The sequence below is a fragment of the Siphateles boraxobius genome, unplaced genomic scaffold (genome assembly GCF_051911475.1).
Source record: "Siphateles boraxobius isolate OS27281-9 unplaced genomic scaffold, OSU_SipBor_1 32, whole genome shotgun sequence".
NCBI classification, from domain to species: domain Eukaryota; kingdom Metazoa; phylum Chordata; class Actinopteri; order Cypriniformes; family Leuciscidae; genus Siphateles; species Siphateles boraxobius.
Genome location: NW_027508942.1, coordinates 6,257,501 through 6,272,500, shown reverse-complemented (window position 1 = coordinate 6,272,500; position 15,000 = coordinate 6,257,501). Strand labels below are relative to the sequence as shown.

The window sequence follows — 15,000 nt, the reverse complement described above, 5'->3', positions numbered from 1 at the left end:
AAAAATAAAGACTGAAAGACCTGTTGCATGAAGTCATGTGACCATAATGTAGTTTTATTACAGCCTACGTATAACTTTTTATTACTGACGATTGTGATAAATGTGATAAAAGATATCTTCAGCAACAGTTCTATTTTAGAAACATTTCTATTTTTGCTACAAAGTATGACAATGATTATCTCAGATACTGATTATGTGCTTTATTTAATGTTAAAAGCATCTAATGTTAGTTTGAATTATATTTATAGCCGTACTGAATACTGATAATTCACCTCAGATCTCGAAAATAAACAAAAAGAAACTATAACGTTCAAACTGTGAAGAAACTGTATTCAAAGCAAAGAATGCTTTGGTCACTCAGTGTGTACTTTTTATTGTTAACATGTTGCAATAATTATGAATTTATCCAGTTTGCCCTATGAGTGCAGTGTGCTTGCAGAGACTCCGCCCACACACTCTTCTGATTGGCTGTGATTTTTGATTTATTTTGATTGTCGCTGGAATCTTATCTGGTTAGGACAGTAAGAATCATAAACTTTTGTTGGTCACAGGCTACAATAATACAAAAGCTAATTGAAAAATATTGGGTTTGCGTCGTAAAAAGCAGGGTGATGCTAACTTATGAAAATACATAATCATAATCACTGCAGCGCTCCAATTACCAACATTTACAGGAAATAGCTTACTTTTGTTTTGAAGAATAATGTGTATAAGTTTAGTTTTAGAGTGTTGTACCTGTGTATGAGAGTGGTTTGGTGTTGTTGAGTTGTCGCGCTTTCATGGCCTGTTGTTGTTTCTCTAGCGCCGCTAACATGTCGCCCAGATCCAACTGTACCGGCGTCCTGCTCTTCTTACCGGCTGCTTTAGACAGAGCCTCCTAAACACACACACACACACACACACACACAGTTCTTCAACCATGGCAGACCTGATTTTCAGGACGCTCCTCTACTAGTCTCAGCCTCAGAAGTCACGGACCACTGGCTGAACGTCTGATGCATACGGCACACTGGAAACACTTCAGGAGTTTCGAAGCCGCGATCTGATTGGTTGAATTCTACAGGATGTCCGTTCCGCCTGGAAACAAGTGTGTGACGCCAAAACCCCTCGTGGAAGAAGAACGCCGTCATGTTTACAACTGTGACAATGAGCGCTAGGGTTGTCACGGTACCAAAATTTCAGTATTCGGTATACCAATTAGGGCTGGGTATTGACACAAATTTACAATACGATTCGATTTCGATTCACAAGCTTGCAATTCGATTCGATTTCGATTCGATATTGATTATTTTGGATATCAGGTACAACACATGGCACATTTTCTCAAGGAAAACCAATCTCTTAACCAATGCTGTAAACTTGGATGACAATGCATGTAAACATGAAATGTGTTTAAACTATTTTACCAAAAATGTGAAATGCGTGCCTGCTGCTATGCCTGGCTATATAGACCTTATGTAGCCCCGCCCCTGCACTCGTTGTATTTTGTCTTTCGGTTTTCACAGTGATTTTCACATTTCCGCAGCGATATTAAGGAATTAGGAATGAACAGCTCAGTCTATTTAGCTAGCTGGTACGCGTATTGTTTGGATTAGAGTCACTTTCCAAAAGTTGATAAAAGTTGCCGAATAAATTTAAAAAATTGCTAAATTTGTTGCTAGGTGCTTTTTGAAACAAAAAGTTGCTAGGGTAGTCTAAAAAGTTGCTAAATCTAGCAACAAAATTGCTAAGTTGGCAACACTGGTGCTGAGCTGAGCTGCGCGCGCCAGAGCGATCTCACGCCACAGCACCAAAATGGTTATGTTTTTGAATTCCGTAAGAAAATGGATGTAATTTGAACCAGGAACAGAGGCACGCCTGGAAAAACGAGCGCGCCGCGTTGCTTCTATTATGAGAATACATTTGAAATAACGAATTTGATGTGAACGGCCTCTTATGGCAACGTCACATTAGCCTAATTAAAAATATTTCCATATGTGGCTCTTTCCTCCTTTTTTGTCAACAAGTGGATTCAGAGCCACCGCATTAGCAGCGCCATCGGTCGCCATGTCTCAGTGTTTGTATGAAGAGGACGCAACTGTGCACCTTTCGGACAGCGCATCAAGAACCGGACTAACCCAGTACTTCGGTACCAGCGAAAACATTATGGTGCTTTATAATGTTTTTGTGCCTTTTGTGTTGTATAACAATAACATACGCACAATATCGCATTTCGATGGTCTCGTCTTGGCGATCCCCGATCCTGCAAATATTGGTAGTATCGGAGCAATGCACAGATGGAGTGAGTGTGTGTACCTGCAGTTTCTTCTGCTCCATGCTAATCTCGGAGTATTCCTGCGCTGTGGCGAGAGCGGCCGCTAGCGCTTTCTTCCTCTGACTCTTGGCTCTCTTGGGAACGGAGCTGGTGATCGGGATGGGCGTCTGCACGATACTGATGGGGGAATTCTCCGGAAGGTTATCCAGCTGCGCACACACACACAGACACACACACACACACATTTAAGACCATCATATACTCCATGGTGTGGCATCATTTCAAACAAAGATTGTGTCTTGAGTTTGAAACAGCTTGCCTCAGCAAATTTTCCAGAACAGTTTGCTCTGTCTGGCATACAATAGTCCCTTTAAGACAAGTCATTTCACTCGGCGGCCATCTTTGAAACGGCTCTCGGGCGTGTAATTGCAGCTCACATCTCTTTGAATGGGGAAACATCAAATTCCCCAAAACTGTTCGCCAAGCTTACGATTAAATTTCACATTTGAAATTACCAATGAAATCTGACAACAACCGTCTCATAAACTTTGTTTCTACACGCTCAAATCATGACAGAAAAACGAAAGTTTTCAGTAAATTTTAAAACCGGCAGCTGTAGTGACACATCGGTCGAGGTCAGACAAACATGAACACACTGAGAGACGCTTAATACTGCTGTTTTAAAGCAATCTACTGTATAAAGTGCAGATCTAGTACAAAGCACAGTACATATTTACATATTCATCTAAATGTGTGCTGACAGTAAATCACTGCAAAGAGATTGAAACTTGTTTCTACCACGAGGTGAAACACTCACCAGGTTCTTGGGAAGTTTGTGTTGAACTGGATCCGGTTTATTCCGCTGAGCAGCGCCACCTGTGGCCAGATCAGGAAACTCATTCTCATCCTGAAAAACAGGACAGAGACAATCAACACAATAATGAGTGAGTGAGTGTGTGTGTGAGTTGAATTTGTGTGTGTGTGTGTGTGTGTGTGTGTGTGAGAGAGTGTGAGAGTTTGTGAGAGAGTGTACCTGAAAGTACAGTGGCTCGGGTGTGTGTGTGTACCTGAAAGTACAGTGGCCCGGGTGTGAGTTGTGTGTGTGTGTATGTGTGTGTACCTGAAAGTACAGTGGCTCGGGTGTGTGTGTGTACCTGAAAGTACAGTGGCTCGGGTGTGAGTTGTGTGTGTGTGTATGTGTGTGTACCTGAAAGTACAGTGGCTCGGGTGTGAGGTGTGTGTACCTGAAAGTACAGTGGCTCGGGTGTGAGGTGGGTGTGAGGTGTGTGTGTGTGTGTGTGTGTGTGTGTGTTAGAGGATTGATACCCGACCCGAGCCCGACGGGCCGGGCCGGGTTCGGACCAATATTTAGAAATTATGTTCGGGTTCGGGTCGGGCTCGGTCTCATCAGCGCGATATGGCATTGAACATTTTAAATTTAAAACAGCTTATTATGTTGGTAGCCAATGTGCCTGATGCTTTCACATGATGCAAACGTTTGTTTTTGTGATTAAAATACATGTAAAATATTACCATAACATCTGTCTTCCTTTGTGCGGAAATTTGTTTATGTAGCCGTGCCAACGAAACACGTGCATATGCGCGCCTGCGTTAAGTGCGCTTGTTTCTCCGTGCGCGCTGATGCACTCATCCTGCTGACATTTCCGAATGTCTTCCTACAGTTGGTTAATAAAAGCAGGCTTTCCACACAAACAAACGCACATGTGTCATTAGTATGAGAAAAAAAATGGGATTTTAACTGTCGGGCTCGGACATAAATATCTTTATGCCTGTCGGGCTCGGGTCGGTTCGGTTACTGCTCTGTCGGACGCGGGCCAGGCTCGGACAAAAAAATTCGGCCCGATCCGCACTCTAGTGTCTGTGTGTGTGTGTGTGTGTGTGTGTGTGTGTGGTGTGTGTTTGTTTTTGTGATCTGTGAGGACACAAATGTGTAGAATGACATGGGTATTACACTGGTATTACAGCTTGAACGTGATTTATGAGGACATTTCATGAGTCCTCATATTTCAAATGGCTTTAAAAACATACATGTGTGTGTGTGTGTGTGTGTATGTGTGTGTGTGTGTGTGTGTGGTGTGTGTTTGTTTTTGTGATTTGTGAGGACACAAATGTGTGTAATGACATGGGTATTACACTGGTATTACAGCTTGAACGTGATTTATGAGGGCATTTCATGAGTCCTCATATTTCAAATGGCTTTAAAAACATACGTGTGTGTGTGTGTGTGTGTGTGTGTGTGTGTGTGTGTGTGTGTGTGTGTGTGTGTGTGTGTGTGTGTGTGATGGGTAGGTTTAGGGATAGGGGCTGTGTAAGGGGATAGAATATACAGTTTGTCCAGTATAAAAACCATTACGCCTATGGAATGTCCTCACAAATCACAAAAACAAACAGGTGTGTGTGTGTACCTGAAAGTACAGTGGCTCGGGTGTGAGGTGTGTGTGTGTGTACCTGAAAGTACAGTGGCTTGGGTGTGAGGTGTGTGTGTGTGTACCTGAAAGTACAGTGGCTCGGGTGTAAGGTGTGTGTTGGGGGTCTCTGGAGGGGTCAATCTCCTCTGTCCTCCTGCACGACATCCAAAACTCATCTGGAAGTCCTGCGGGTCACATGATGTAGAACGGTTCCTCTCCATTAGTTTTCACTGAGGGCCAAATTCTGCCAACAATACAAAGCCCAGGGCCACCGACCGCAATGTTTGTTCGGCTTTTGTTCTGTTTTGAAACCCAGCGCTGGGTAAATATTGGACAGAACACATGCTGGGATATTGTTGGGTTTTATAAATGAACCCATTTGCTGGGTAGTTTTTTGACAGTGCTGGGTCAGCCAATTAGATATTGAAGGTTTTTCATTTTAAATATTAAAAATGCACTCTAAAATCTGTTATATATAGGACAGTTATACAATATTTCTTATACTTTGTTACATTAGGGGCTTCCGCACCGGATAGTTCTAAGCACTAGACACCAGGGCTGTTCTAATGGTTCCTTAGGAACGTTTTCTGGTTGCGTTCGCAGCGCCAGTAGGAACTCTGAAGTGACGTAAGCCGCGCTTCTTGTTGTGACTTTTTAAAAAATCGTGTAAATCGCGCCACAGGACCATCAGACGCGCGTCAACCATAGACTGTAAAAAAAAAAGATGGACGACGCCCCTTCGCTCTCTTCCATTGGTGAGAAGTGAAGCCGCCAGTGTCCCGATATGGCGCTGACATCTTGGTAACTGAGTCTGCGCAGTTGCGATCTCGGGACCAGACCTGCGCAGTAGTGAGCAGGAAGTAAAGCCGCGAAACCAACGCCCCGCCCTCACTCTCACCGAATGCACGCTCCTAGTAGTACCTGCACTTTTTTTAAGTGGCCTATGTCTGCTCCGTTCCTCCATTCGGCTCCAATTCTGATGTCTGTTGATTGCAGTACGACAAGAAGCTAGTTAAAATAAAGTAAATACAATCTCTTCAGTTCTCCGAAGATCCCGAAGTCCGTTGGTGCTTCAGTGACTACTTGCGCTCAGAGAACCTGTCAATCATGACGTCACAGCACTGTTTTTTTTATAGCATCAAATAACTAACTAAAAACAAACTTATTTTAAAAACAAACACTTGAAATTTCATCGGTGTGATAAAAACTACAGTAAATGACAAACTATCTTTGAAAAAAAGATATGTGAAGTGTAATTTTAATTGTTTAGTTGGTCTCACGTCCCGTTGAATAACATGGGGAGGCGGGGTTTATGAGCTATACTAGGACCGGCCACCGGGGGGCGATCGAGACGTTTTAGCTTCACTTTTCAGGGCTTGTGCGGCACGTTTGGCATCAACCAAGCGGCAACCTCCCTGTCTCTCTCTTGAAACCAACACGGAAGTGAATTAAACTGCAATTCATCGCCTGGCCGCTTGAGGCTGCCAGCAAAAGTGAGTCAAATCTGTATCTCCTCCATGTTAAAATGCCCAACTTTGCCGCAGAAAAAAATATGTTTACAGCCTGGTGTCTTAAGGTGTTTTGGTCTATACAGCTAATTTTACCCTTCATGACTACTGTGAGGGGAGTGAATTGTTTTAGAACTCATCCGTTTAAATTATATTAAGCCTTAAAATGCTGCATAATCAAGGGCGTGGCCACTTGAGTGACAGGTGGATTGCCGCTGCTGTTACTAGCCGTTTGTCTGCTCTCTGTTAGCCATCACGTCACCTCAGCTGATTCCAGCTGCTGAACTTGTCATCTCTGCCGTGTTGTACTTCTTTCGGGATTATTTCATAAAATGTATTACACGCCGCCCTTATACCTTCGCCCACGCCGTTGGATTCCGTCGTTGTCGAGTGTCGAAAGAACAACCAGCGCTGTTCGTCAGTTGTTTTCCTCTGTGGAGATGCACTCGTGGATGTCTGACAATATCGTTGCTTTTTGGAGATCAGATTTAAAAACGTCTAAGATATAGAGACACTCGTTCTGCGGTGCCGTTGATCTTACGGAGCAGATAGACTATAATATGCTTATTTAACTTTTTAGTGTTCAATAAAAAGTACCGTCAGATTAAATCCTGCAGGGGTCAGTGCTTTCTCTTATTATAGTATTTCAAAGGGCAAAAACATGAACTTTAACTATTGGCTTTAGGCCTACTTCTTCAAGTCAGCTGTCCCTTTAGCTCTTAGCCTGAGCAAACTCGATCACGTTGAGCTAGGCGGGCGTAGTTTCAGCATCCAGGCTCCTCAACTCCACCCACGTCCCGCCTTTTTGCCTATTTTCGTTTATCCGGGAGTGACGAGCGACCAGCGACTCCGCCCACTTTAGGCTTCAAAAACGCTCTTCAGAAACCTACGGGTGACGTTATGGACACTACGTCCATATTTTTTTACAGTCTATGGCATCAACGCGTCTTTACATTGACTGAACATGGAAATCACTCGCTCCAGACGCTCGATTCGCGTTCGGTGTGAACGCAGCATAACACCTTAAAATAAAGTGCAACCATGAATTATTATTATTATTAATAGTACTATTATTATTATTACCAGAGTTGTAAAGTACTTAAGTACAGCAATCAAGTAAAATTACTTAAATATTATTTTTTGGGATTTTTACTTTACTTGAGTACAATTAAAAATCAATACTTTTACTTTATTAAATTGTTTTAAGAAAAAAAAAAAGTACTTTTTACTCCTTACAATTTTATTTACAGTCAAAAAGTACTTCATCACTTCATTCTATTTTCCCTCGCTATTACCAAACCAATTGAATTGCGCTGATGCCCAGTTTAATTTAAATGTTATTTATTCTGCCAATGATATTCGTTTTCACACTCCATGAAATTGTTCAGACGTGGTCACTGGTCCTTTGGAAGTGATGTCATGTCGCATCTATATCTGCATCGGCTGCCTGTGAGAGGCTTTTCAGTCCCAAAAGAGCTAGGCTTCACACTCACAATTTTGGAAATCAGCTTCTGCTCAAGTTAAATCTGAGGTTTTACAACTTTGAGTAGCATGTTGCATACTGGCATTAGATAGTAGTTTGATAATTAGATACAAACAGTTCTAAAGCAGGATAAAACCTTGTATGATGTTCATTCACTTCATGTTTTTAGAGATTAAAAGCTTAAACAAGAATCTCTAGTTTTCATTCTTGCTGTAATTTTACTTCTTTAATACTCAAGTACAATTTTAATGTGGTACTTTTACTCAAGTACGATTCTGGCCAGATACTTTTACTTTTACTTGAGTCAAATTTTCCCTCAGTACTTGTACTTACATTTGAGTAACATTTACAACACTATTTGACATTAGTGCGGGACAAACATTTCTCTCTCGTGGGCCGGCTGTCGTAGAATAACTCACAGGTGACGGTCATGTGACCGCTCGAGCTCTACCTGTGTGTAGCTCCTCTCAGGTGTTCTGCTTCCTCTGAAGAACTGCGTGTTCCTGTCGGTCCACGGCTTCTGGACGGCCTGCGACGAGACATTCCCCCAGCTGACCGCTGGACACACACACACACACACATAATTATAACGACAACTGTAATTGACACTAACTGTGAGGACAACTATGATGATAACGATAAGCATAACTGACAATAACTAGAACGATAACTATTAACTAAAATTGTAACAAATATGATGATAACTAAAATGAAAACTACTATAACTGTAAAGATAACAAAAAAATAACCATCTAAAATGTTCATGATAGCTATAAGAATAATTATAAGTACATAACTATAATGATAGTGTTACAGTCGCTCATAAGAGAGATCTTACCTGTCATGACGCCAGCGTCCACAGCCTGCAAACAAACACACACAGATGAGAGAACGGCATATAATATTTGATAATATTTTTTCAAATTTTTCCTGCAATATTTTTTTGAGATTTCTTTTTTAGTTCATTTTCCTTTAAATTACAAGATTTAATCAATAAATAATAAATAAATTGTCATTTAAGCACATTCCTCACATTCTTTCAACTCACAATTTCATGCACAATCCTTTTAATTCAGCTCGATATATCTTACATTGTGTGTCTTTGCCGACCTCTTGTGGAAAAAGTAATAATAACATATTTCATGACTCTAGATGGTCTTATATCTCTATATGGAGTAAATGAGCTGTACCGCTGGGTCCTAAAGTCAGTTCACTTCAGTGTGCATTCAGATACACATGTAGACATTATAAAATAATTTTTTGGTAAAGTTTTAGCTTTTTTAGTTTGAATTGAGCATGTTTAGGTTTCTCTATGTGTACTGAGGCATTTCTCACATTCCATTCATTTCTAAGGGGGTCAAATTGACCCGAAAGGGAAGGATTTGTTACTTTTTTTAATTTAAACCACAAAACTCCTTGAATCCATTCAATATTTTTTGTGTGTATTCGTGGTTAAAGTGCAACAAAAGTCATGGTGTCTTGGACCCCTCTGATGAACACTCAATTTTTTTTTAAAAATTAGTTTTTGGACAAAATGACCCGAGGGAAGGCTTTAGCGTACCGCCGCGGGTGTGTGTTGATTTGTGGAGGTGTTGTTGGCTCCCTGGTTGTGTTTAGGACTGCAGTATCCGCTGTCACTGTCGATGTCGGCCTCGCTGGCTCCCTGCTCACTGGACGACTCCTGCTGCGACGTGCGCCTGCGTCGAGCTTTATTATTCCACAGCTGAGGACTCGCCTGATCCGACACACACCTGACCGTCCCGCTGCCGGACGCCTCGCCGGGGAAATCTGAACACACACACGTTTGAATGAATCATTAATTGACTCACTCATTAAGACTGTCAAATGCTTCTTCGTTCCTGAATGAATCAGCCGGTAGAATGAACGATTCAATGACTCGCTCATTAATAAAATCAAATGCTTCGTTCCTGAATGAATCAGCCTTTTGAATGAATCGGTTGAATCTCAATGACTCATTCCTTAAGAGTGACTCGCTAAAATAATTAAAAAATATCAATATTCAACATTTTATGTTTAAAACATCAATTCAATTCACATTTATTTGTATAGCGCTTTTCAAAATACACATTTCAAAGCAGCTTTACAGAAAATGTATGAGTCCATATTACAATTTATTTAGAGTGATCTGCTATCAGAGGAAACTGTCTAAGTTATGTATTTCAGAAATGTAGAAAATCACAGTTAGCGAAAAAATTTATTATTTTAAACAATGTAATAATTTAAGGCAGGTTTTATGCATTCATGTCCCTCTGAGCTGCATTAAACAGTCTGTGTAAAATGATGCAACTTCTGTATTTTTTGTCAATATCGCACAGTCGATCAAAGGTCAAAGGTCATTACCTGTCTGCTGCGCTGCGTCCACCAACAGCACCGTCTTGGACCTCCCATCAGGCCCGGTTGCACACACCTCCTTCTGCACCGCCACGCTCCGCATCACGGGACGCTTGGCTCTTATTGGCTGAGCCATCGGCTGCTGTAAATGATATAAAGGACACATTAGGGTTAGTTTAAATCACTGAAATCTACAGTCACATATGTGACCCTGGACCACAAAACCAGTCACAAGGGACAATTTTATAATAAATAAAATAAGAATAAATAAGCTTTCCATTGATGTATGGTTTGTTAGGATACGACAATATTTTTGGCTGAGATACAACTATTGAAAATCTGGAATCTGAGGGTGCAAATGGAATCTGTCATTCATGCTTTTATTTCATCCAGATTGGATTACTGCAACTCATTATATTTAGGACTATCTAGGAAATTGTTGTCGAGGCTGCAGCTGGTGCAAAATGCTGCAGCCAGACTATTGACTGGCACAAGAAAATGGTCTAGGATTTCTCCGGTATTGGCCTCGTTGCACTGGCTTCCAGTTGAATTTAGAGTCCAATATAAAGTTCTGTCCATGGTTTTTAAAGGTCTGCATGGTCTGGCTCCGGAATATGTAGTACACCTGATACAGAGACAGCATCACTTTTCTTCTCGACCCCTGAGATCATCCCAGAATTTGCTCCTACATGTTCCCAAATCAAGGTTAAAAACCAAAGGAGACCGTGCATTTTCTGTGGCAGCCCCGCGTCTTTGGAACAGTCTTCCTTGGCATATCAGAGCCAGTGACTCGTTAGAATGCTTTAAATCTATGCTGAAAACACACCTATACGCTATGGCCTACAATTGCCCCTAGGTTTTAGTATACTGGTCAGGGTAGGATATTAACCCAGTGTTTTGTGTGAGTATTGTTTGAGTGTTTGAGTAATTTTTAAATCTGTACAGCACTTTGGCCAACTCGTGTTGTTTTTAAATGTGCTTAACAAATAAAAGTTGATTGATTGATTGATTGCAAAAAAATGTAAACATTGAGAAATCACCTTTAAAGTTGTGCATTTTTGTTCGTGATATATCGGCTACGATAATATCGTGATTGTTGTTTTAATGATGTGCTGTCTGATATTATCGAGTCAGTCCCTCACTTTACAAAAACACATCTAGAGACTAGAGAAAGCATGTGTGATTAACTCAATTAAAATGCATTTATAATGTCCCTATTATTCAACATAAGGGGGAAAAATATCTCTGTATGTCTTTAAAGTATGTCTATCATTTAATATAGTTAATCAATATCACATGAAGAGTGCCGTTTTTCTCCAGATATTAGCATGATTCAAGTGTGATTTGTTGATTTTATACAAGAGTTCAGTAAACAAGAAGTTAATATTAAGTGACTTTTAGACACATTGTCTGTTTTTGTGTCTGAGCAACACACTGTTGTTTCCTTACTGAATGAACGAATCGTTTGAATGAATGATTCAATGACTCACTCATTAAGACTGGGTCTCAATTCGCCTATTTGTACTACACCCTAAAAGTATGTACTCTTTTTGTAAAGAAAAAGTAGATGCTTTTGAGTGTGTAGCAGAAGAGGACACAAGCTTTGGGACACACTTATTCTATTCTCACACACAATTTAGGATAGATAGTATAGACATTGGGATGCAGGGATGGACTCACTCATTAACAGTGACTTGCTGCCACCTACTGGCGGTTTCAATTTCACATTTAAAGTATCTTTGCATTTTTTTATATAATTTCAAAATATCAATATTCAACGTTTTATGTTTAAAACATCAAAACATTATTTATGCGTTTGTAACTGCAGGTTAAACGCACTGATGTCACTCTAAGCCGCATTAAACGTCTGTGTAAATGGCATTTAAACGCCACATCAGATGCAGCTTCTGTATTTTCGATATTTTATAATCTGATATTTTTTGTCAATATCGCACAGTGGATCAGCAGTCACATATTGAGTGTGTGTTCAGGGCTCATCTCTGAGATAGACAGGAAAATAATGCAACAAAGTTTGTGTCTAGAAGAAAATGGAGTCATAGTCCAGCTAAAGTAAATTCAGTGGTGGTTAATTTTTGTTGTAAAAAAAAAAAGTTATTAATTTAGTTCATATATTTATATATATATATATATATATATATATATATATATATATAGCCGGTCTGGAAAAACAGTGATGTCATCGTCCAGCTCAGTTCAGTTTTCATATAATGGTGTCAATGCAGGCAAATAAATAATATTGTTGAATATTAAATTACTTCAGTGTGTGTGTTCAGGGCTCATCTCATACCTTGTGCAGTAACAGTGTTCAAAAAATTGTTTAGGCATTTGTAAATGCATTGATGACCTCTGAGCTGCATTAAACCATCTGTGTAAATGCTTCTAAAAGCATATTCAGATGCAGCTAATGTATTTTCGATATTTTTTTGTCAGTATCACACAGTGGATCAGCAGTCACATCTCGAGTGTGTGTGTGTGTGTGTGTGTGTGTGTCCGTGTTTATATTACATTGCGGGGGCCAAATGTCACCACAAGGATAGTAAAATCTGAGATCTCCTACATTGTGTGGACCAGCCAGCAGTCCAACGAGGGAAATGGTTTAATAAATATTCTAAACTTTGAATTTTGAAAATGTAAAAATGCAGAAAGTTGTGTGTGATGGGTAGGTTTAGGGGTACGACTAGTGTAAGAGGATAGAATATACAGTTTGTACAGTATAAAAACCATTATGCCTATGGAGAGTCCCCACAAAGACAGCGAACCAGACATGTGTGTGTGTGTGTGTGTGTGTTCAGGGCTCATCTCATACCTTGTGCAGTACAGGTGTTCGTGGGACGCCTCTCCCTCTCTGTGGTGTCGCTCTCTCGCTGCAGTCGGACACAGAGTTCAACACGCCGGCCGACACGGGCCCCGCAAACGGCCCCGGGAAGGGCTGGTAGAAGCCCATGACAGGAGGGCAGGGCGTGGGCATGATGGCGTGGTAGTACGTGGCGTAATCGCTGGTGACGGGAGGCTGAGGGGACGGCAGGATCGGGTACGCCAGGTACGGCCCGCCGGGGCTCGGGTTGAGCTGCTGCCAGCGCTGATCTCCTCCGTTATACACGGGCAGCTGTCGACTGGAGCCATGAAAAGGTGGTTTATTTGTAAAGCACAATTGAAACAGATAGTTGAGCAATGTGCATTGCATTATAAAGCATGCAAGAAGCAAGACACTAATCAAAAAACAAAAACACTATTACACAACATCATGTTTCAACATCTCTCATAACAGTGTTTAACAAAAACCTGGGAAAAAAGAGGTAGAGAAATTACACAACCTTACTTCCTTAAGTACAGATACTACCGATCAAATATAACTCCATTAAATTTACATTTAGTCATTTAGCATATGCTTTTATCCTAAGTGACTTACAATGAGAACAATAGAAGCAGTGAAACTGACAATATGCAAGTGCTATGACCCTTCCCAGTTTAATCTAACGCAGTACATGTACTTATGCTTTACAACTCTTACTTGTAATGGTACCCAAGTAAAAGTACAGAAGTACTTGTTTTTAAAAGTACTTGAGTATCAAAAGTAAAAAAAGTAAATATCAATGCATTGTTTTATTATTGTTGCATTGTTACAGAAACATATGCCTCTGAAGTAACCTAGTTAATACACTAACCAGTGTGTAGTATCTGTGGAATTAAGAGCTTTTAGAAAGTTATAAAACCTATTGAAATTAAACAAATGAATTGATAAAGAAGACAGCCATCATAATCATATTTTTTTTATTATTATTATTCAGCGCAACAGAAATACTTATTTGCCATGAAAACAAAACTTTCAAACCATTAGTTGTGACAACGGTACTGTCTCTCACAGATCACTAGTAACGAGAAATCGTACTAATCCCGAACTTCACGACACGTGACCCAACATGAGAGATTACTGATAGATCTGTCACTCGCAAATATCCAATCACGTTTTAGAGACGAAAAAAAATCATGCCTGACTAACATCACTACTTTCTACTCGAGGACTTTGACAGAAATGTAGCGGAGTAAAAAGTTTGAATAAATAATCGCAGTAAAATGTGGCGTATGTAAACTGTAATGGCAATAAACCGGCATGTAAACTCGTGTAAAGTGCACGTGACATACATGGATGACGCATTTTCTTAAAGTCCTCCTGTAGACAATCATTTTATCCCTTAAAACTCATCTTTGATCACCAAAATGACATATGTAAAAGTTTAATCCTTGAAAAATATTCTTCATGCCTTAAAATATCTTGAATGTATCTTTTAGTATGTGCGGTTCCATGAATATGCAAATGAGCCCCGCCTCCACTCACTCACTCAGAGATCCACTCGTTGACGATCACACGTTGATCTGATTGGTTACAAGGTAGTTTGTGACGTCAGAAACACCAGTGATTTCAAAGCGTGTTTTTGAGACTGTCTTTGGTTCACTGCAGTTTTAAAGGTCGGGGGGGTGAAATGCTATTTCATGCATAGTGAGTTTTTTACACTGTTATAGAGTTGGATTCCCATGCTAAACATGGACAAAGTTTAAAAAATTAAGTTGTACGTTTGATGGAGTATTTCTGTGCCACAAATACCCCTTAGAGTTTGTCACAAGTTTCGGAAACTTTTTTTCAAGTATGGGCGTGTGTGACGTCAGATGCAAGTAACGTGATCATGTTGTTAGCAAGTAAACAACATGATCACGTATAGTTAATGTATCTACGGAGCATGCGATGTATGGTGTGTGTGTGTGTGTGTTTAAATACATTTGTTTAGCTGGCCACTGTAGGTGTCTGTTTGTTTATTGTAAAACCAAATCATGTCCTCATAAACCACGAGTAAACACACACAAATGTTGTAAACTCGCGCGTGACATGGTGTTCTAAAAACACTGCGCTCAAGTTCAAATCATTTCTACTTTTAAAAAACTCTCGAGACCTTGTGT

The 15,000-nt window shown here is 40.3% G+C and overlaps 1 protein-coding gene across 1 annotated transcript in view; it reads right to left on the bottom strand.

The window, feature by feature from the left end:
• The window catches only part of secisbp2l (SECIS binding protein 2-like), a 46,130-nt gene that overhangs the window by 8,332 nt on the left and 22,798 nt on the right, over window positions 1-15,000 (bottom strand). Inside the window, exons 3-11 of the mRNA XM_077194633.1 lie at window positions 12,854-13,160; window positions 10,036-10,168; window positions 9,236-9,462; window positions 8,513-8,537; window positions 8,126-8,232; window positions 4,767-4,868; window positions 3,072-3,161; window positions 2,296-2,463; window positions 736-877 (exon numbers count right to left, since the gene is read on the bottom strand). Of these exons, the coding sequence (XP_077050748.1) occupies window positions 736-877; window positions 2,296-2,463; window positions 3,072-3,161; window positions 4,767-4,868; window positions 8,126-8,232; window positions 8,513-8,537; window positions 9,236-9,462; window positions 10,036-10,168; window positions 12,854-13,160 (1,301 nt within the window). The remainder of the gene's footprint in view (window positions 1-735; window positions 878-2,295; window positions 2,464-3,071; window positions 3,162-4,766; window positions 4,869-8,125; window positions 8,233-8,512; window positions 8,538-9,235; window positions 9,463-10,035; window positions 10,169-12,853; window positions 13,161-15,000) is intronic.